This window comes from Semicossyphus pulcher, unplaced genomic scaffold, assembly GCF_022749685.1.
Source record: "Semicossyphus pulcher isolate SPU_LCO1_2020_fin unplaced genomic scaffold, fSemPul1.0.p SCAF_6, whole genome shotgun sequence".
NCBI lineage: Eukaryota > Metazoa > Chordata > Actinopteri > Labriformes > Labridae > Semicossyphus > Semicossyphus pulcher.
Genome location: NW_027211737.1, coordinates 12,410,152 through 12,431,849, shown reverse-complemented (window position 1 = coordinate 12,431,849; position 21,698 = coordinate 12,410,152). Strand labels below are relative to the sequence as shown.

General features: G+C 42.6%; 1 protein-coding gene across 1 annotated transcript in view; it reads right to left on the bottom strand.

The window, feature by feature from the left end:
- commd10 (COMM domain containing 10) overlaps positions 1 to 21,698 on the bottom strand; it is a 73,055-nt gene that overhangs the window by 50,928 nt on the left and 429 nt on the right. The window contains exons 2-5 of the mRNA XM_069683415.1: positions 20,774 to 20,864; positions 19,199 to 19,309; positions 18,666 to 18,821; positions 12,979 to 13,089 (exon numbers count right to left, since the gene is read on the bottom strand). Of these exons, the coding sequence (XP_069539516.1) occupies positions 12,979 to 13,089; positions 18,666 to 18,821; positions 19,199 to 19,309; positions 20,774 to 20,864 (469 nt within the window). The remainder of the gene's footprint in view (positions 1 to 12,978; positions 13,090 to 18,665; positions 18,822 to 19,198; positions 19,310 to 20,773; positions 20,865 to 21,698) is intronic.

The window sequence follows — 21,698 nt, the reverse complement described above, 5'->3', positions numbered from 1 at the left end:
GCACTGCAATCTAACACCAGTCTAATTTTATGCATCAACTCTAAAAGCATATTTAAACAAAATTACACAGTTAATCACCTTTAATCAACCAATAAGACCTGCATTAAATAACTAAGCATATTTTTACCCATCGCCTAAACCAACACGGCCATATATCCTAAAATTGTTTCATGGGTATTTCTTACACCAAAATAAATCTTCATGTTTAAGAGTCTCTAAATCAGGAAGCTTGACGCTGCAGAGCCAGAGAGAATGGAGACACTCAACAGCTCGAGCGCCAAGATAAACAAGCCAAGGAACACGAGGCGTGTGTGAGCCATAACAAGATGATTATGGTGGTGGCAGCTAGTTACCGTTGCCCGATATTGAGTAAGAGGGAAGGTGCCATGTCATGTACTTCCCTCTGCTGCCAAGCTAATAAAACCTGCCCACTTTCCAACAGGGCTGGGAAATGATGTTCTGAGGTGCAGCCATAATGGGAGCGCTGTAACGGCGAGCATTTGCACCATGCGAATCAACAAACCCAACTTTTCTAAACTTTCTTCCGTCAAACTTCATGTTCGCCTTAAATGTGCTTACTACAACATGAGACAGCATGTGAAAAAAGCTGTGTCAAACCTTAATCTTCTAAATGTGCTGGGTGGCTTCAATAAGGACCGGAGCTAGCCAACATCTAGTGTGAGCCTTAGCTAACCCTCGGTGTGCCAGGTTCCAGGATAAGTGGCACTCAACCCCAACAGCCAAGGCCTCTATTCTGAAACAGTGTGCGTTTTAATGTATTAGGCTGGCACAAGGTTGGAGTGGGGGTCATGGGCAACCGAGCCATGTGTGTGTGTGTTTGTATCTATGTGTGTAAAAGAGAGAGAGAGTGCTTGAGCTAGAGGAGTAACGGCTGCTATTCACAACTGTAAGGCCTGTTTTCTGCACTATGTGGCAGAGCGAGAGGATTGCCAAGGCAGCCGGCCTGTGCCCCCGTGGTATGTAGACACTGTCGCTCTCATACACAAGGACAGAGAGGGGGGAGAGGGGAGGACTGAAATGTGTGTGTGTGTGTGTGTGTGTGAGAGAGAGATTACAGTACAACTTCAGCAGCTTGTCCAATAAAGCAGAAACATTTCATCAGTAACCAACAACACAAAGTCAGACATAAATATGGCGTCCTCAACAAACATACTGTAGCAGTGTTACGAGACAATGATGATTTCCATGTCTCTGCAGCGCTCTTCAGTCCCTGCCAGAAAACAAAGTCAGATCACTGAGCAGCACTGGATGAGAAACTGAGATGAGGAACCAAAAGTTGGTATTAAATGTCGGCTCAGATTTGTGGTCTTGTTTACTTATTCTTATATGAGATATTAGTCGATTTAAATCACAACTGTGCACATTTTGACAGTTTTATCCTTTGGCTAAATCCTTGATCGCTGTTTGTATTTAGACAATATATTACATTTAAGACGTTTTCTTTTAGTTGAATCTCGGTCTTGGTTTTTCATTTGTCCGTCTCATATGCGTCTGATGGAGCAGATTTTTTAATCAATACAGCTCTCTACACAGGCACAATATTTATTAAATCTGTTGTGCTTCATTGACACCCATCACCCGAACTGTAACTAATGACTTTTTTCCTTCACTTTTACACACATATTCTGCTCTGAGCGTTGCAAAACTTCAGTAAAGAGCCTGAACGCACCCTGTGTAGAAACTGGGGACTAAAGCTGCTGCTGCTCTGCTAAAATGCTGCTTTCACTCCGTACAAGTATCGAAAGGTACTGGGCTTGAGCGATATAACACAGACTGTATGAAAAGATGGACGACATGACGGCTCCTTAAAAGTGAAGCCAAAACATTTTGAGCACCCCCTGCTGACTGGCTGCAGTATAGGTCATAAAGCCCGCCTCCTCCATGTTAACAGATGGGACATGAGTCAAACTATAAAATCAAAATACACGTCAAATACATTTAGTTTTTGTCATTATAGTGAGTTCTTATCATGCTGAATTACGTCCAAGAGTTAATTTTTCTGACATGTTTGAATTGAAATAGTTAGTAATTGATTTGACGGCTCTGTTGACAAATACAGCTCCTGTAGCCGATTTGTTCCGGATTAGCAGAGTAGAGGAGGATCGGCGAGAGGAGACGTTTCCATATCCGTGAACGTCTGCTTCAGACCAACATAAGAAAAGTTAAGTGTGTGTTTTGGTTAGTGGCAGTGGGTACAACGGCCGATCTCTACTGCGCAACTCTGGCTCCAAATGACGTCACCATTGCAAGATGGCAGCGCCCGTCACAGGGGCTATTTTGGCCTCAATTTTGTACAATGAGAGCAGATGGAGAGATCAATCTATACTGTCATTGGTATAACAGTATACCAGTGTATTTAGAAATCCAGACCGTATAAATTTCACTACCGTCAAGAATGCAGACGCTTATTTTTCTATTGAACTGATGCAGATATTATGTAGAGGTGATGTGTTGTAATGCACAGCATGCGCCAGCAGGGGTCAGGCTACTGTGGAGGAACGGGTGAATGGCAGAGCCTAGAAAGATGGCGCAACTGCAAAAAATAATGTAGCGTGTTATGCCGACAGCTGATGACCTCAGTGGGTACTTTGCAATCAGAGGATGGCTCCAGAGAGAGTTACAGTGGGAGCACGCCCTGGAAGCTTAAAACGGTCACGACCCGGAAAGAGATCAGCGACCAATTAAGCTGTTATTTTCATGTGTATAATTTGTGTAACACATGTGACAGAGACTTCCCCCTCCAACCAGCCACTCCAGCACTTTTTTTTAAAAATACCTTCATATACCTTCTACCTCGCTATTATGGCAAGAAGGTATTATGGCATGAAAAAAATGGATAACGCCCAAGCTAAAAAGGCACCTGCATTACAACAAGATACAAGTGTTACGCAGCCCTATACCCATGTGGCGTGTAGATCAAACACACTCTGAGCTTAGAGCCCAATTTCCAAAGCAATACTTCACCTTTCAACAAAGCAAATCACAGTCAAATACTAGTGTAACATCAAAGGGTGAAAGGCTGCTGACAATTTGTTGATACAGGCGGAGGAAGCTCTCGGTGCCCTATCATTGCATGTGGGATGACAACAGTACCAGGCTCAAACCCACTCATTATCATCATTATTTCAAGGAAGCGTAGAGGACTGGAGCTCATATCCTCTCACTGCCATTATATCCTCGTCCCTGCACCGTGCAAACACACAAAGACAGCTGTTGTCAACATGAGATGCAGCACATTTCAGAAAACAAAAGCACGCAACAATCGAAACAGAAAGCACAACCCGGACCTGTTCATCATGTGATAATATATCCGCATTATTAGAAGTGTTTGGCATATTGAATAAAAAAACGCCTTTTCCACCGCGTGTGTGCCTATCAGCCAACTTTCACTGGAATGAATGGATGTGATTTGGCTCTGTGCTTCTGCAATCAGCGCTTCTTGTTTAAACTGAAATAGATTTCTCACCCTGGCATAGTTCACCCAAGAGGCACAGCAGCCTCTCTAAAATAAACTCAAACTAAACACTGAAATGAAGGAATGAGAATAAAACACACATCTGAAAAATCTCGGTCTTAAGCACTCTTTTACCAATCGCTGCCGGCTATGGCAAACTGGCACCGCGTTATAAGGGGATTAATGATTACTTCACAAACCGGGTGTGGAACAAAAACACCCTGAATAACCGGGAACAAACGAAAGCTGATCACAGGAGTGGGAGATGGGAGAAGAAAAGAGGGATGTTAAATCAACGAGATTTAAATGGGAGTAGCAGTTGGATTGGCGGGGCTGATGGCTTCCCTATCTGGGCGTCGAGCGTGTACCGTGGGTGTGCTTAAACGACATCCAAACATCCCCAAATCCCCCAGGCGCCTTTTGAGAAGCAAAAGAATCTGGGAAAGAGACTGGCGGAGGAAAACAGGAGTGGAGGTTAGGGAGGGTAGAGGGGGCTGGAAGAGGGAGATATAGAGTGTGTAATACGGAGGGAGAATCAATGGGTGCCCCCGCAGCACATAAAAGCCATGACATCATCGCATGGCAAGGAGCAAGGGAGCAAGGAGTGGGGTGGCGAGGAGAAAGGGGGAGAGATTGAGGGCACCCACAGTCGCCCATTCTGCCTCTCGGGGCCCATCCTCTGGAATGGATAAGAAGCGAACAATGCGTTCTCATTGAATGGGATCCCAAATCCCACAGGAGAAAAACAAATCACCAGTGGGAACGGGGGAGGGCGAGGGAGAGATGGAGAAAGAGACAGAGAGAGATGGAGGGAGAAAGGGAGACTCTTAAAAAGATGTGCACACAAAGACACAAAGCATCTAGGGACATGTAGAGCAAGGCAAGTAGAGTTTGAGACAAAGCCGCTTTTGTCCCGGCGGGCTGGTGGGTGGCTCGGTGCGAAGGATTTGAACGAGGTAGCGTTTACATCAGAGCTCTCCGATATATTGATCCGGCCATGTAATCCCTGGAATGATAAAAGAAGAGGTTGGATGTACTCCGGGAGTGTTGTTTGTTGGGTTTACAGGATGTGGGAGGCAGGAACAGGCCTTTATGTAACTTGTCAGGGGAGCTTTGAGCTGCGTTCAAAGTTTGGCCTGCTGCTTGCCGCTGCCGGTTTGACGGAGACACGTGAGGCGAGGAAAGATGTTCAGAGAGCGTCTGATCACAGCAACTCCTCGCACAAGTCAAAATGAGATGTTTAATTGCGTTCCCCCTCGCACGGTGATGACAAATAAAGTCACGGGGAGGGCTCAATATGTGTGTACGTGTCAGTGTGCGCTTCCATGCGAGTGTGTGTGCTTTCAAACAAAGAGCTCCCGTTCCTCCGTGATTACAGCCGTGGTGCTGTAAGCCAGAACAGAGGAAATAAATTAGAATCACAAGGAGAGGAGTCTTTCATGTCTGATGCTTTGATAACAAAAACAAGCAGGTTTCCACAAACTACAATTAGTTGGCTTATAATTCAGAGCGAGCTGGGGACAACTTGACACAAAAAAATCACACAACAAACCAAAGACTCGCTCAGAAATAAGTCGGAAGAACTGCGTTATGATATTTATTTTTGGTATCAATAAAAAAGAAGATGCTGGAGGAAGAGGCGGTGCATGCGTCGAGGTGGGATATCGCGGCAGAGGCTGTTCTGTTCGACTCTGATGTGGTAGAAATCTGATCTCTCTGACAATCCAGAAACACTTGAATGAATGAGCACAATTAACAGCAGGGCTCCTATGATGCTTACAGACACTCGTCCTGTGAGAAACGCGAAACAAGATGCAGCTGGAGATTGCGTTTAAGCCGCACGTTTCACTGAAAGCAGCCTGAAATACTTTGGATCATCCATCAGAAAAAGTGAGGGAGAGAAACTCTGTTCTCAGCAGCTACAGGAGATGGAGAGTTGAGAAACTACAGTTTCGGTTTTTCAATATATTGATTTGTGACATTTAAAAGAACTGTGAGTGCTTGAGATGCAGGAAAGAGACTTTTTAATACCGTTTCGATTGGACATTAAAAAAAAAAGAGTCCAGGACCACTGAGACAAAAATCATTAAAAGTCTGAAATTACCTGCAGCCAAAAACTGTAGCTCTCCCTGCTCAGAGGTGCTGGCCCTGACCTTTAACCTCTGACCTCCATGTAAATTGTTCGAGTAAGGCAACTATTTATTGTCATTATTGATTACTCCCTTGACACAGAAAAAAAATGTCCTGTCGCCTCACAGCTACAGGTTTCCTGCTTCAAAGCCTTTCTGTGTGGAGTTTGCATGTTCTCCCTGTGTATGTGGGTTCCCTCTGGGTACACCGGCTTCCTCCAACAGTCCAAATTCATGCTCGTTAGTCTCATTGATGACTCTCAGGGCTCATTTAGACCCGACAGCTTTGGTCTGGTTCGTTTGGACAGCTGAGAACACGCATTCAAACTCTGGTGCGGACAAAACCACCGGACCATGGTGACGGGACAAGACGGGACTCGGTCTGGTTCCAAACAAGCCACGGACCGATTCAATTTAGGTGAGAACATAATCGGACATTAAGCAGGACCTAATATAGGAAGCACACAAAAAAACTGTGCATTGTGGGTTATTAACGGATGTTGACACTTGAAGAGACAGTCACGCAGCCAGGCAGCAAGATGAGTAGAGGACAGACGTGGGGGAGCGACGAGGAAATAGAAATATGGGCTGACCAAAGAAGAACACGGAGGCTCAAACTGTTCAGTAAAAAACTGAAGGAGAGTGGAGCTGATCGAACTGTGGAACGATGTCGGTAAAAAGTAAAAAAAAAACTTCTGACAACAAAACATTAAAGTCCGCCATCATGTGGAGTGTGCCCTCCCTCTTTCCCACGTGGAAATTCTGACCAATCAGAGAGCAGTTTCCTCGCGCATCAAAACTTTTGATCCGCTGGTAAAAGCAGCTTTGTGAACACAAACCAAACTCGAGGCAAAATGAAACATTGTAACAATTTGGTCTTTGATTCGGCTCAAACAAACGGACGTTAGGTGTGAAAGCACTCTAAAATTGCCCTTAGGTGTGAATGTGAGCGTTAAAGGTTGACTGGCGATGACAATGACAGCTGTGATAGGCTCCAGTCCCCCCTCGACCCTGAACAGGATAACTGGTATAGGTCAGTGGTTCCCAGTCCCCCCTGCTTGTATCTAAGAAAGGCAGAGCCCCCCAAGCCGCACACACGTACACCAAAACAATAAATTGATTCATTCCAAACCTTTATTGGCAAAAATTAACACCAATCAGCCGAGAGTTCGCAGAGGTGTGGCTTACAAAGTAGCTACTATATTTGAATGAGGACCAAACAATAGTTAGACTTTTGATCATCAAGTAAGCTTTTTTAATGATTTCATTTAACATGTTCATATCTAATCCTAAAGCCTCGCTCACCCCCAGCGATCTTCGGCGCAGCCTAAGGGGGACCCAGACCCAAGGTTGGGAACCACTGGTCTAGATAATTGATGGATGGCTCAAAAGACCACATCCTCTCTTTTGAAAAGCTAGAAAAAGCAAATATTTTATATATTTTAGCTTCATAAATTACTTAAAACAATCATTTAATTTGTTTAAGTATTGTTGATTAATTTGATGTGACCGAATTTCTGACCTCATTTGTCGCATCAGCTCTTAGGGGAAGTGAAAAATAGTTCAGGACGAGGAGTGAATGTACTTGCTAATGAAAGTCAAAGTCATCCTCAAGTACATCATCAATGACCTCATGTGTCCCATCGAGTAAACTGGGGACTGGAGGAGAAAGTAGCTCCTGCTCATGACTTTGGATTGAATATTGACGGGCCATATCTGTTTGGGATTCTGTCTTAAAGTTGTTTTCACTCAATTTTTCCCTTTTGCGGTTTGAAACTCAGACGAGCTTTGCTTTATCAACTCTCATCAAGTCTGTCTGAAGCTATCTGCTAAACATTTCCTTTGAAGTCGGAGCCAGCATATGGAAGCTACATTAGCTTACTAGCTCCCGTGCCTTTGCGGCCTGGCGGGGCCACAATAAATATTGAAATCGGCGGTGGCTGCCTCGCAAGTGGATGTTCTGTATTATAAATGTCATCCTACACTTGGTCGGCGGAGCAGCGGCTCGTTCTAATGCCACAGGACAGAGACACAGAAAGAGAGAGAGACACCACGGCCGGCGAGGGATTTCAACTTTCAGACTCATCAAAGCGACATCAGAGTGTCTGTGTGCATGTTTATGAATAAAGAAGAAGATGGAAAAAAAAGGGCTAAAATGATAGCAGCAGAGGGACACAAAAGAAGGAACAGAGAGGGAATAAGAGGCAGCACTCTGTTTCACCATACGTTCAGGGTGCCCCAAGCTCGTAGCAGTCTTTTACATAGCACACACAGGAGCTCAGAATCACGATCTTTGCTTTCTTCTTTTCAAATGCTTCAGACGTCGTCAAGCTGCTTTGTCTAAAAATCAATCTTTGCTCGAGCACCTCGAAGCTAAGCTATGAAACCTTTGATGAACGGTTACATGAGCTGACGTTTACATCTTGTTTATAAAAAAAAAAAAAAAAGGATCCACTGAGCTGGATGACTTTTTGCCGCTTCTGCCCAAAGAAAGCAACCGAATCTTTCTGCACATACGTGTTGCCTGATATTTCATATCGTGCCCACGACCAAATCAGTCCTCCTCCCATGATTTGACATTGTGAGGCAGCGATTTAAAAGGAACAAAGACAGAATATGAATATGATATTTTCTCTGCACCAGACATTGAATTTGTTCTTTCATGTTTGTACCTTTCTACTCTATAAATTGAAGGTGGAGGTGTTATCAGTCCTTAGCAGTATATTTTGGCCCTGCTAATGCTACCTCAATCATGTATTTAATGTTTTATTAACGACATTAAAAATTGTCTTTTAGATATTATTTGTTTGTTGTTATTGGCCATTTTGTTTTCTACATGTTGTGTGATTAATTATGGTCAATAAAAGGTTAATTACAAAAGACAATGATTGTCAATTATGCACTACGCACAACGCATGTTGACTACATTGCTCATTCACTTTACAATGTTAGCATGTTAAACACCCCCTAATAGAAAAACATGCTAGTTGGAAAGGCCTACATTTGTGGCCTCTCATTTCGGCTTTCACTATTGTATTTGGGAATTTAACACAATATACTTGTGCCCTAATGATTAGGATAAGTGCTCCTCTTGTGCCCTCATCACAATACTTATAATTAACCTAGCACATGACCCTTAGTGGTCACCACAAGCAGCAATTGCAGCTTCAACAGACCCAGGCTTCCACCATGAGAGCTCCAGGTATTGACAATGCAGACACTACAATAATGTTTTGAATTAAACACAAAAGAGAATAATATAGAGAGAGGGATAGAGAGACGAGTTTGAAGGGAGAGGTGTGTTAGGAAGAAGACGGGGAAGGCACAGCCAGGGTGAGGTGCCCTGTCCAGGGCACTCGACCTCGCCGTATCGGGCTGTACGCTCTACCTCCCCGTACTCCCTCATTTTCATGAGGGAAGAGAGGAGAGAACGGAGAGCAAGGAAGATGGGGGTTGAGGGTGAGGTAGGGGGTAACCCTAACCCGAAGCTGATACTACCTACCACATGGCTTCTAATGGCCCGCACGACTCAAACTTGTAGTTAGAGAATAATGGTGTGTGATGACCCCTCCACCTGGCCACTGGGAGTCTCTGTCTGCCGCTGTTTTGTGTTGTGCTGCAGGGGAAGTGTGTCCTGGTTGGAGGGTTCATCAGCTGCATGAGCTGCACCTGGGCCGGGTGTCTTATGAAGACCTCCCAGATCTCTCTCTCTCTCTCTGGCTCTCTGATGGAGGCGGCAAGATGACAACTGGTTTTGTCTTCTGGAGGTAAGTGTTGTGCTTTTATCGCCCTACGCGTTGTAAGCTTGTTGTTAGCTGTGTCGTAAGTTAAACTTATTGTTGTCATAGAAACAAATCCCACTCCCCAGCGCCCTACCAGTGCTTTTCTGCCAGAAAAAGGCGCCACGGGGACACGGGGCCTTACACGCATCCACACGCGCTCTACATTACTGATAACACGTTATGTTGAGTTTAAATTAAATGACTTTTCAAACCCGCTGGATCGTGTTGTCTCCTTAAATTGTCTCAGTCTCTGAGCCGGGCTGTGACAGGTGTGTTTTTTACTGATTTAACTGCAGAATAAAAAGATCTTAACCTACAGAGCCAAAAATGTTGCCTTGTTTGTAATCTCTTGCATAATCCCTGTGCGACATATTGAAGTCTCTTGTACCTCAGCCGTTGGCGCCGCTGAAATAAAACGATGGAAAACCTACATAACAGCTTAAAACTCATTGTAAAGAGATGTACATGCTACTCACTCCATCAGCCAAGAGAAGAAGCTGCACACACACCAGTTAGCGGGCAGAAAGCCACTAACTTCCTTCTTTTCCGAGCACGGCTTTATCCCACACAGACCGAACCTCTGCAGACAAAACAGCTCACATTTAAAAAGAATCAAACCGGGTAGATTGTTTTTCTATTTCAAGGTCTGTGCAGCTGGAAGAAGAAGTAACTCTGCAGCCTGGATAGCGTGCTTAGCTAAAAACCCTATTAAAACACAGATAAAAGCCCAGATTGTTGGTGCTTTTTGTGTACGCTGATGAATAGGAAACTCTGCACACCATTAATAACTGCAACTGGATGCCTGAGGTGAAGAAGCAGCCTGTTCATTCTACTATTATCACCACTACTATACTGCCATTAATTTATAGTGCAGTCCACAATGAACTGCAGAGGAAATTTACACGAAACCCCCCACTCTCCTCCATGTTTCCTCTTTGTTGTCGCCTCCTCTTCACCTTCATCCTCTCCCTCTGTCATCCCCCGGTTGTCATTCTCATGTTTTTTCCTCCATTCCTCGTCCTTCCCATCACCTTCCTCTGCACCCTCGTCTTCTTCTCCCTATCCCTTCCTCACATCCAGGTTCTTATCTGACTTTATTTCCTTCTGACAGCCGATCACCTAAGTCTTTTTCTGTCTCAGCAGCTTCTCCTTTAGAATAACAAAACGCTCTATGCAACAGGTCTCGTGTTATACCGTCTCCAAGTGCAGTTAAATCCACCCACTTATAAGGATGAACTCACTTTTGACACATTAAGAGGTGGAAGTGAAGACATCTACCTGTGTGCAGAAGTGCTGCAGTGCTTCCTCATTTCCACTGAACACAAGTTCAGCTCAGGGAAAAGGCTCGTGGGGTGCTGCACTGAGTCCTGCATGGAAGCCAATTATCTCTTATTTCAATATGTGTTGTGAGTCCAAACATTTTAGCGACAGACAGGGAAATATTATGTAAGAAAAATTCCTTAAAACACCCAAATTTCTCCAAATACATCTTCTAACATCTCCCCCACTGTACTGTAGATTTACTGTATGCCACATATTGTTTGGTGAAGGAGATGTGAGCCTCCCTGGCAGCCCTCCTCCTCCTCCTCCTCCTCCTCCTCCTCCTCCTCCTCCTCCTCCTCCTCCTCGGGGAGAGTGCTAATGAAGCAGGAGGCTGGTCAGATGGGAGAGTCTCTTACTCTCCACTTGGGTTCCAAGCAATCAATAACATACAGACGGCCACCCTCGCCTTCCTCTCCTTCTCTTTCATTTTCTTCCCCTTATCCTCTTCATCTTCATTATTTTACTCTCCATGTTGCTTTGTTTTTATTTGTTTCCCCCTCCCCTCTCTCTCTCCTCCTCTGACCCTTCTCACCTTAAACGCTCTCATTTCTGCCTTTTGCACTTTTCCCCCTCTTTTTTAAGACAGTGCGAGTGTTATACTTTAATTAGCATGGCACTTGGAGAATTTCATCTCTATTCGCAGCTCATTTACGTCTCAGTCATCACACTGTTTTGACATTGCAGAAGTTGCGCCGAGAAATTCTCAAAGAGTCTGGAAGAAAATAAACTCGCTGTCAGGAAACTCCAATCAGAACACACTGATGGAAATAAAAAAAGAAGCAATGCACTCTCATACTGCCTTAATACAAAGTTAAACGAGGTATCCTATCCATCTCTCTGATACTTCACCGCCCCTGAGGCATGCTGCCCAACCTGTGAGACAACAGTGCCCCCTGCAGGCCGCCGCGGCAAGTGCACCACAGTGAAGTTCAATCCCTCCACACTTTTTTACCAGCCTTGTTTTAGCCCACCAGCTATCTCCTCCCACAAGGGGAATTGTGTAAGTGGATTTAAATAAATTAATGCCTCTTGTGCTTGCCTGGGGAGCACACAGCAGAAAATAGTCCAAAACAAAAAAGGAATTCGACTGCTATCGCATTCACTCAGATAAAGAAAAACATATATTTTCTCTAGCTTTGCGCCTATAGGCCCGCGTTTAAGGGAGAAGCAATTTAAATATGTCATGCCTAATTCCACGTTTAGGCTGAGCCGGCGTTCTCCAGGGACTGAATACAAAGCAGCGTGCAAGAAAGACACTTGACTAGTCAGCTGGAACAACCCTATCCAAGCTCCGGGGATAATCAGTCCCACCAGTTTGAGACAAAAACTGCTTTAAAGGAATCGAACGCCTGAAGGCCGAAGCTACAATTTCCTGCAACACTCTCCGACACACAGAAGCCCTTTGTAGCATTTACAGAATATATCTCATATATTTATCAACATCTTGTGTCACTATGAATGTGTTCATAACTGACGCAGTTAAACATTGAGTCTAGATGGAAGGTTTCAATCGAAGTGACACACTTTAAAGGTTGGAAATCAGTTAATGTGAAGGAGAAATTGCCTTTTGAGTCTTTCTGCTGCAGCAGCAGAGTGATCCCTCTCCCAGTGGAGGAGAAACGAGTGAGGGAGGCTCATGAGATGTTGGCTATTAGAGTAACTACAGAGCATTAGCTAATTGGGATCCAAACAAACCCTGCTGAATGCAAATGAACGGGGAAATTGGAAACACTACAGCGGCAAAGCTGAAGTCAGAAGCATATTTGCATCGTGTGTCTGAGTCTCATTAGGACGCTGCACCACAATCCTGCATGTTATATAGCTAATATCTTTACCATCGACTGAGTATAAATAAGGCCAACTATATTGTAAACAAGCCTGGATACTGTGTATAAATGGATACAGTTCAACGCTGGTTACAATCCTGTCAAATTGTAGCTACACAGTCGGTCTCTCATGAGAACAAAGAGACCCTGGAGGTTTCAGATAACAAGCTCCCTGATCTCTGGTCTTTACACTACAGTTACTCTGCAACCAGATGTGCGTCTACCTCTGGGTCAAACAGACACCAGCGGGATTACCGGCTAATAGCAAAGAAACTGGGACAGATTGGAGCTTCTCATTTGGCGTAAACACAAAATAGTTCCCTGATTACAGCGTGTAATAAGGGTTTCTGTTTAGTTAGTGTTTAGAGAAGAAGAACAATAAATAGTGACAGTCGTGCGCACTGTGTCGAGGATTGTAAGCGTGTGTTTATGTTGGTTCACACCTCAGAGTCTTCTCCCTGGAGGCCCAGTTGGAGGACGGCGCTGGGAGACTTGAGCCTGGCTTGGCTGGACTGGGCCATCTGCAGGTTTAACTGCCAGCCGACGTACTCCAGCTGAAACACACAAGCAGTCTTTCTTTGATACCAACGTGGCTGTGATGAAGCCTCACACTCCAATTTAATAAATACCCCAGACACATTTTCAAAGCCTTGACGAAAACCTCGAGGGAGGCGGTGTTCCCACTAAATAAAAGCGGAAGCAGAGTTTTTAGAAGAATTCTATATTTTTGTGTTTAATGATATTTAGCTCTTTGTAGATTCTTTGTCCTCATTATGTTCGTACGTGCCCTAGATTTTTCACTGTTCACTTTATTACTTGTTGTTTTTTATGTTTACAAAGACCTGTTTATTCATTGTTTTAGATGGGTGTAAAGTCAATCAAGGCTTTGATATCATACAGTTATTCAGAATGAGAACAGAAAACAACATAACCTACGTCCTTATAACAGCACAATAACCTAGAGTACATGGTGATGTCATCAACTGTCATTGACAGGCCAAAACCTTGAAATACTCACTCAACATAAAACCATGAAAAGGAGCAAATCATCACAATTACAAAATAAAATAAGAGCATGTGCGGCATTTTTGTGAGAAATGTCCACAACTGTCCTTTTTTTTTTAAAGAATATTTTCATGTATTTACAAATTTTCAGTTCATACTAACATCTTAAATATAAATTTAAAATCTTAAATTAAGAAATCAGAAATAAAGAAAAAGATAAGCAACAGTTAGGAAAAGAAGGGGGGGCAGAGATACAACACACAGGGTGGATAAAGTTCAAGTGTATACATTAAATTCAACACATATACTGTGGGTGTATATGTATATACACACATATCCACAGGGCTTGACATTAGCACCTGCCGTGTGCTTTCTTTAATTGTAGTCTTCTGAAAACGCATTTGAAATTATAAACTCATTGCAATGTGACACTACGGACCTACAACTCCCATGAGCACTACCTGCACACAGTATTGCCTTGCGTTTGCGCGCCAGTGACCACACAAGAAGCCCCTGTAAAGAATCAAAATGTGGCGGCACGTAACAGGTGTAACAAAGCACGGAGAGCAGGAGACAGAAAAGAAAACGCGATGAAACCAAAACAGAGACAAAGAAAAAGAAAAGACAGTTCAACAAAATTGTGGCTAGTAACTTTGGAGAACCACTAGCCACAGTGGCTGGTGAGAAAAGAAAGTTAATGTCAAGCCCATATGGACATACAGCTCCAGAAAAAGAGACCACTGCAAATGTTCCTTAAATCAGCATCTCTCTCTTCATGTCATGTCCAGCTCAATCCAGATCTGAACCCCAGTGAAAACCTGAATGTGATCAAGAGGAAGATGGATGCTCACAAGCCATCGAACAAGCCGAGCTGCCTAACATCACCAAAGAGCAATGTGACAGACGGGTGGAGAGCATGCCAGGAGGCATGCACTCTGTAATTAAATGTTATGTTTATTACTCGTCCTGAACTTGTTTTCATTGCTTTATTCCAGGTCTGAAACACACACACTGCCTTTTTCTGTTATCTTAACCAGTTGTCATTGTCTGCAAATAAAAGAATATTTTATTATAAAGTAGGGAGAAATGTTGTAAACAATAAAATAAAAGTTTAATCAAACACAAACCTTTAAACAGTAGAACCAGAGAAAAACATATTTTTCCAGTCGTCTCTTGTTTTTTCCCCGAGCTGTATGTACACATATTTACCTCTTCATACGTCTATATACATCGAGATGCAGACACACACATGTGCACATATTCAAGAACAAAAATATACGCATGTGTAACTACCTAAACATACATAAACACATAACTCTACTCTTCACACACAAACATATACATGGAGCCACTCATGTATCTGCCTTCACATTAAAGGTCACATCCACGCACATGTACGTGTACCCGAATGTACGTGTCACTACAGGTTGTCATCCTCATTCTCTCCTCCCTTTCACAACAAAAGTATCATGCAAAAGCAAAACAAAAAACATGTCAACAATTAGTCGATTATTATGAAATTTGCAGGGTTTTTTTGGCAGACTAATGGAAAGAAGATATGAAGCGTCCTCTGAGTCTTTCGACGACTCAAAGTTTTCTACACGACATGAAATTCAGCCCATTCACAGACTCATTCATCCTACACAGGAAGCAGCCTTTAGGAGCAGCTTGGGGTGCAGTATCTTGCCCAAAGACACCTCGACATGCTGACTGGAGGAGCTTGGGGATTGACCCGCCAATCATCCGATTATCGGACAACCTGCTATACATCCTGAGCCATCGAGACAACAGTGCAGCCAAATGATTCATTAAGTAATTGCTCTGATTTTCTGTAGATTTTCGTACGTATTGTCGGCTTATTTACGATTAGATTCTTATTTTCTGAAGGTAAAACTCCAGGCTAAGCTAAATAAGATCGGATTTCCTTTACAGTGCAGTGTGCATGAGTTATGAATGACTTGTTTGCTGACCATGTACAGAGCAGATGACCTACTCGTAGCTCGACATGACTTACGATTATATCCGCGATCGCAGACATGAAGATTAACTGCTGTGGAACTTTGCTTAATCTCCTAAAAGTTTAAGTTACCTTGCCTCTGAGCTGCAGGTGGCCAGACTATTACTCTCAGTCTCAGCCCGCTGTAGCAGCGTGATAGATCAGCAGCGCTGAGTCAAGGCAGGGCAGTTAAGTGTTTTATGATGCGGAGAGAGGCCATAATAATAAACCATGTGTGACTTATCGGGTCTGGATGCTTCCACAGGAGGACAGGTGTGAGGAGGGTGAGGGCTGGGCAGCATTACTCACTGCTGGAACAACATCCACATTAGCATGAACAAACATCACAACTATATGATGTGTAACTTATTTTACTGTCAGCGTAACCATTAATCCATATGAGGACATTAATCAACAAAATTAATTTAGCCCACTCATTAATGTGTTTCCTGTCCAGGCAGAACTCCTGCTCTATTACATGGTTGTGATTTTGGTTGTTGTGTTGTCTGGCACTTGCAGCATTCTCCGGAAGCCTTATGCGGACATGCATCCATCCATTTTAACGAGTAATTTCCGGTTGTTTCTCAAGAGCTCGACTTATTTATCTCGTTATAACAAAGCTTGTTTTCTCGTGATAACGGGATAATTTCCGGCCGATCTAATAAACAGAACAACAGGCTTTGATATTACAGACCAGGACATGTCGTGCTGCCATCGCCCACACTAACAAGGTCAGTTAAGCCTGTTTCTATGTATGTTTTGTGCTTTTGCAGCTCAAATGATCATCTGACATTGGTGCAGCGTTGGAATCTCGAGATAACGTGATAAATAGGTCGAGATCTTGAGAAAACGACCAGAAATTTCTTGTTATCACAGGAAAATTAAGTTAAAAAAAAATGTATGGATGCGTGTCCGCTTTGGGCTTCTGTAGCATTCAAAGCAGGAGTAAAGTCTTTTGAAACTGTCGTGTCACATTAATGTGTATCAAAGCTGGAAGTGTGACTCTTCCAACAGCACTTTAACTTTGAGGATTGGAGTCGGAGAAAGGAGGCTTAAAACTTTCAAGATAAATAAAACCAAAAAAATCCAAACATGTCAGGTGACATCTGACAATCTTTAAAGTGGTAATCTCGAAGATCTCAGTTTCGTTCTCTTTGGCGGCACCTATGGCGATAAACGGTAATTGCAGGAGCACACTTCCCAGATATCCAGACAGTGTTGCATGTGTGACGTCCACGGTTGGCTCCGGTTGTAACTCTTGATTTTCCTCGCTGACGGTCGCTTTCCTTTTTAGACTGTTTGCCTTCATCTGAGCGTCAAATTGGTTTCTTTGTCATTGGATTTTCACTTATTTTTGAAGTTGTATCTGTAGTCATCGATCTTTTCTTTGTTTGTTCAGCCATAGTAGATTACTGTTTACTCGCAACACTTGCAGAGACCGGAAAAGCAGCCGCTTAGCTCCGCCTACCCTCTCTGGCAGACCAACCACTGCTGGCTGATGGAAAACGCGTCACTAACTGGGCGGCGCTTGAGATTTTTCCTTTGAATGTCGCCACAGACACCCAGTCTGTGATACTTCACATGCAAAGTTTTTCATCAGTGGGCCATAGGCTCAATCACCATTGTGTTACCTCATCTGGCGATAGATAGTGACTCAACAGACATTTATTTAAATGAAAATCTTCGAGATTATTACTTTAAATACATGAAAATAAACAATTACATGCAGGAAGCAGCTGAAAATCATAGTTAAGTTTAGATAAATAAATTCAAACTGGAAATATATTCAGCAGAATATGGACAAGTTGGGTTGTTTTAATTAGTAAAACTTTCTTGTGTTTGTTCACATTTGTTGCCATTTGCTTGTAGATAAGAAAATAAATTTCCCGAGCACCATAAATTACCTGATCTATGATTTATTTGTGGATCATGAAACATTTATTTGTCGCCATTATTGAGGCTAATTTCTCTTCACAGTTCACCCTTGCCTGATCACCACCTGCATGCATTCAATTTATTGGGCTTCTAATGAAACAAATGATTCGAATTTTATGTCTTATCATATCTGGCTGCACGGTGGTGCAGTGGTTAGCGCTGTCGCCTCACAGCTAGAAGGTTCATGGTTTGAATCCCAGTTTGTACCTAGCGGGCCTTTCTGTATGGAATTTGCATGTTCTCCCCGGGCATGTGTAGGTTCTCTCCAGGTACTCCGGCTTCCTCCCTCCAAAGACATGCTCGTTAGGTTCATTGGTGACTCTAAAATTGCCCGTAGATGTGAGCGTGAAAGGTTGTCTGTCTCTATGTGTCAGGCCTGTGATTGACTGGCGACCAGTCCAGGGTGTACCCCGCCTCTTTCCCAATGACAGCTAGGATAGGCTCCGGCCCCCCCGTGACCCTGAACAGGATAAGCTCTATAGATAATGGATGGATAAAAGGAGTATACTTTGTAAAAGAGGCTTAAATCTCACTCCAAGTCCGAGAAATGTGGAGAGGTGGATGAGAAAACTTGTACGTGTAACTTAAATAAAGTCTCTTGTGGGACGGACTTTTGTGCAAAGTCAGAGCAGTAGCCGAGGTCGTCTGGAGGATCAGTGGCTGTCACGGCCTTCTGCTGGCAGCAGTAAATTCACGGGAGGGAGAAATATGACTCACAAGAACGAGACAGGTGAGATGTCTAAATGCATGACAGCAGCAACTACTCCAGCATAATATAACTGAAGCGTACATGCCGCCTTTTCATTCTGTGTTAGATCTTAATTCCCATGACTTTTATAGGATCGCTGTTTGAAGTGTCACTGCTTAATCAAGTTATAGCGAGGAACACGATTTCAAATTAATGTGACAGCTCGTGTGATCTGTAGAGGAACTCTTTGTTATGCACAGAGCTGGAGTTGATACATACAAAAGCAGGTCAGTCTTGATATGGATTATTGATTCTCAATTTAGCATCAAGTGATTACAATGTCTCACTAAACGTTGCTCGGGGTATTTAACAGCAGGAAAAGTAGGCTTTAATAATTCACTGCCTGTGGATTCATCTTACACTTTTTTTTTAGCTTTAACTGTTTGTGCTTAAAAAAGTCTGACGGTTACAAGCAGTAAAAACATGAGCTTGTTTATTCCTCTTACCTTCTTTGGGGCGAATATATTTTGCTTTAGTTTCTCAACCAGCTCAGGTCCAGCAGTGGCCCAGGTTTGGGAGAACATCTCAGCCTTGTCTGGGTTTAGATGCACCGCCTCCAGCTGCTGCTGCAGAGCGGCCGGCTTTACATTATGATACACAGCCTACAGAGGAGAGGAGATACAGGTAAGAGAGGAGGAGTAAATGTGTAATAAATTAGCATGTTTTTATAAGTATAACAGATCACTCAAACAGTCCAATCCTTATACATCATGAACACTCAACTCTACGCGCTACAATACAAGTATTTGTAAGACAACAGTGACCCCAGCTGGAGAAACGGGCTCACAATGTGATGCACACTAACAGGCACAAGAGTGAGGCACTTAACAGGTTTCATCATAGAGCATGTGCGATAAAACTGATAGAAATAAAAATCTATATCTTTAAATATGAACTTCTTAAATGGCAAAATTAGCATTTCAATAAGCTTAAAAAAAAAAGTATAAAGCCTCTATAATGTCAGATGTTCATCCCTCACCTGCTCAAGTATGAAGGCAGCAGTTTCCAGCACCAGATCGAGAGCCTGTTTATCCAGTGAGAGAGCAGCCTGAAGTTTCTGCTCCTCCTCTTCACTGAATGTCCGCTCTCCCTGTGAGGAAAACAGGATTTGATGTGAAAGGTTTTTTTCAAAAGATGAAAGTTTTTTTTAGAGCTCAAAGAAGTTTAAGCGGCTCCCTGTTTCAAGAATAGACAACTTTTCAAAACAGAAGCATGGAGCTTTGGAACAGATTATTTTGCTGTTGGAGGAAATCAGTTACATTTATTTTGATGTATTTATTCATGTATTTATTAGTTTATTCAACAGGGACAGTGCACATGCTGTAACTTTGCTGAGTTAGCCAAGAGGCTATTTTTCATTTGTAGTCCCTGGCCAGATGTTTTGAGTCACCCTAACAAACTTAAAAACGTCATATAAAATTTAAATTACAAAGTTATTAAAATCACAAAGGCTCACAATACAGGATATGCAACAAAACAAAAGATAGTCTGACACACTGGATAATAAAAAATCGTTTCACTGCTGATATGTTCACTGACAATTAGAATATGATACTTGTAATTTTCTGAGTAAGATTCAACTACACAGCACAGCAGGGTCATTAGTGCAGAGACTACTCAAGCAAAGTTTTGAAAGTTGGGCTGCACAGTGGTGCAGTGGTTAGCGCTGTTGCCTCACAGCTAGAAGGTTCCTGGTTCGAACCCCAGTCTGGAGGAAGAAGGCCTTGTCTGCATGTTCTCTCTGAAGTCTAAAGACATGCTCGTTAGGTTCATTGTTGACTCTAAAATTGCCCGTTTGTGTGAGTGTGAGTGTGAAAGGTGGTCTGTCTCTATGTGTCAGCCCTGTGATTAACTGGCGGTCAGTCCAGGTAGTGCCCCGCCTCTCAATGACAGCTGGGATAGGCTCCAGCCCCCAGCAACCCTGAACAGGATAAGCAGTATACATAATGGATGGATGGATTCTGAATGTTTTGTTACTTATTACATCTATAATAATTAACATTAAATTAAATAATAAAACAGTTTAAAAGTACAATAAAGCACAAGCTATTAACCGGGTGTGAATAGACATTTTTACAGCAAGCATCTTGGCAGCACAATCACAGATTTAACTAATAACATTTACAAGAGGTCCTTTGTCATCAAGTGTAACAGGAAGCCATGTCAGTGAGCAGTCATGCAAAACACCCATTACTAATTGTGTTTGTTATACCTGTGCTTTTCCTGCTGTGATGCGTCAAAATGTTTATTACATCAAATATTATTAATATTTAACAAAGATGTCTTAATTTCACGCAGCAAGTGAAGAAATAAAACTAAACAGAAGAAAATTCTTCTTGGACTTAATGATTGACACCTTTTAACAGCAGGCTAAGCTACAACCAGGATGATCATCACAGCCAGGCATGAGTGTGCATTCATTAGTGCCTGAGTCTGATTGATGCTCCAGTAGCTCATTATGCATGCACCGCTCTCTCTGGCTCTACAGCTGTGCTGCACAAGCCTTAAAAAGCCTCTTGTCTTTTGCACAGATAACACTGTAGAGTCTGTGTACCTTCAGATGGAGCTTTTGTATGATGCGGGAGATCAGTCTGGAGAACTTGTTCACATCAATGGCATTGATGAAAGTCACCGCTTCTTTTATGCTGTTGGAAACGAAGAGTTGTGAGTGTTGATGACAGTCATGTATAGCAAGTACTAAGATCTAGGTAAGATACAGAATCTCAGAATATGGCCTAACATAAAATGTATATTGCTTTGGCTGTTAGTTAAATTATAGAGGTACTATACATTGACAAAAAACACTATTTGCAGCACAACATTTAGCATCAGCAAAGAGTCTTTTATCCATTGTTTGCAAAGGTTTCATAGGATAAATAAGCAGTATAAATGTGAAGAGTGCACAGCAGCCTAAAGTAATAAAATTACTCACACCACACGCCAGCTATTTGAAAGTAAATAGGCTCTATAAACAAATATTTCAGTAGCTGTAATGCCACTTCTACCAACATCTCGTTCAAATTTGAATCAAGCCAAGAAGTATAGTCACTACCGCCATATTTCTAATATAGCTTTTTGTACACTGTATAATCCCTATATTGTATTCCTAACCTCAGTTTATAATATACTATTTCGTTAACTTGAAAATATAAATTACACAATATTTACACAATGGCACTACATATAACAAGCCAATCCTACTACTAAGGAGTAGGCCCTCAGATAAATTATGACTTTTAGACTCACTTTCTGATCCTTACAGTTTAAAGTTTACATAGTTTACATATAAAAACTGTACATCAATACATCACAATCACATGCCATATGTTTTATCATATTATAGGTTGATTGCCCTAAAATGCATCCTCATAGTAATCATAGTAAAGGAGTATGGTACACAGTCCAACAAGACGGCAATGAAACAGTGGACTTCCATAACTCAAAGTTTGACTACTAGGCAAAGCTACTCCGCTCCATAA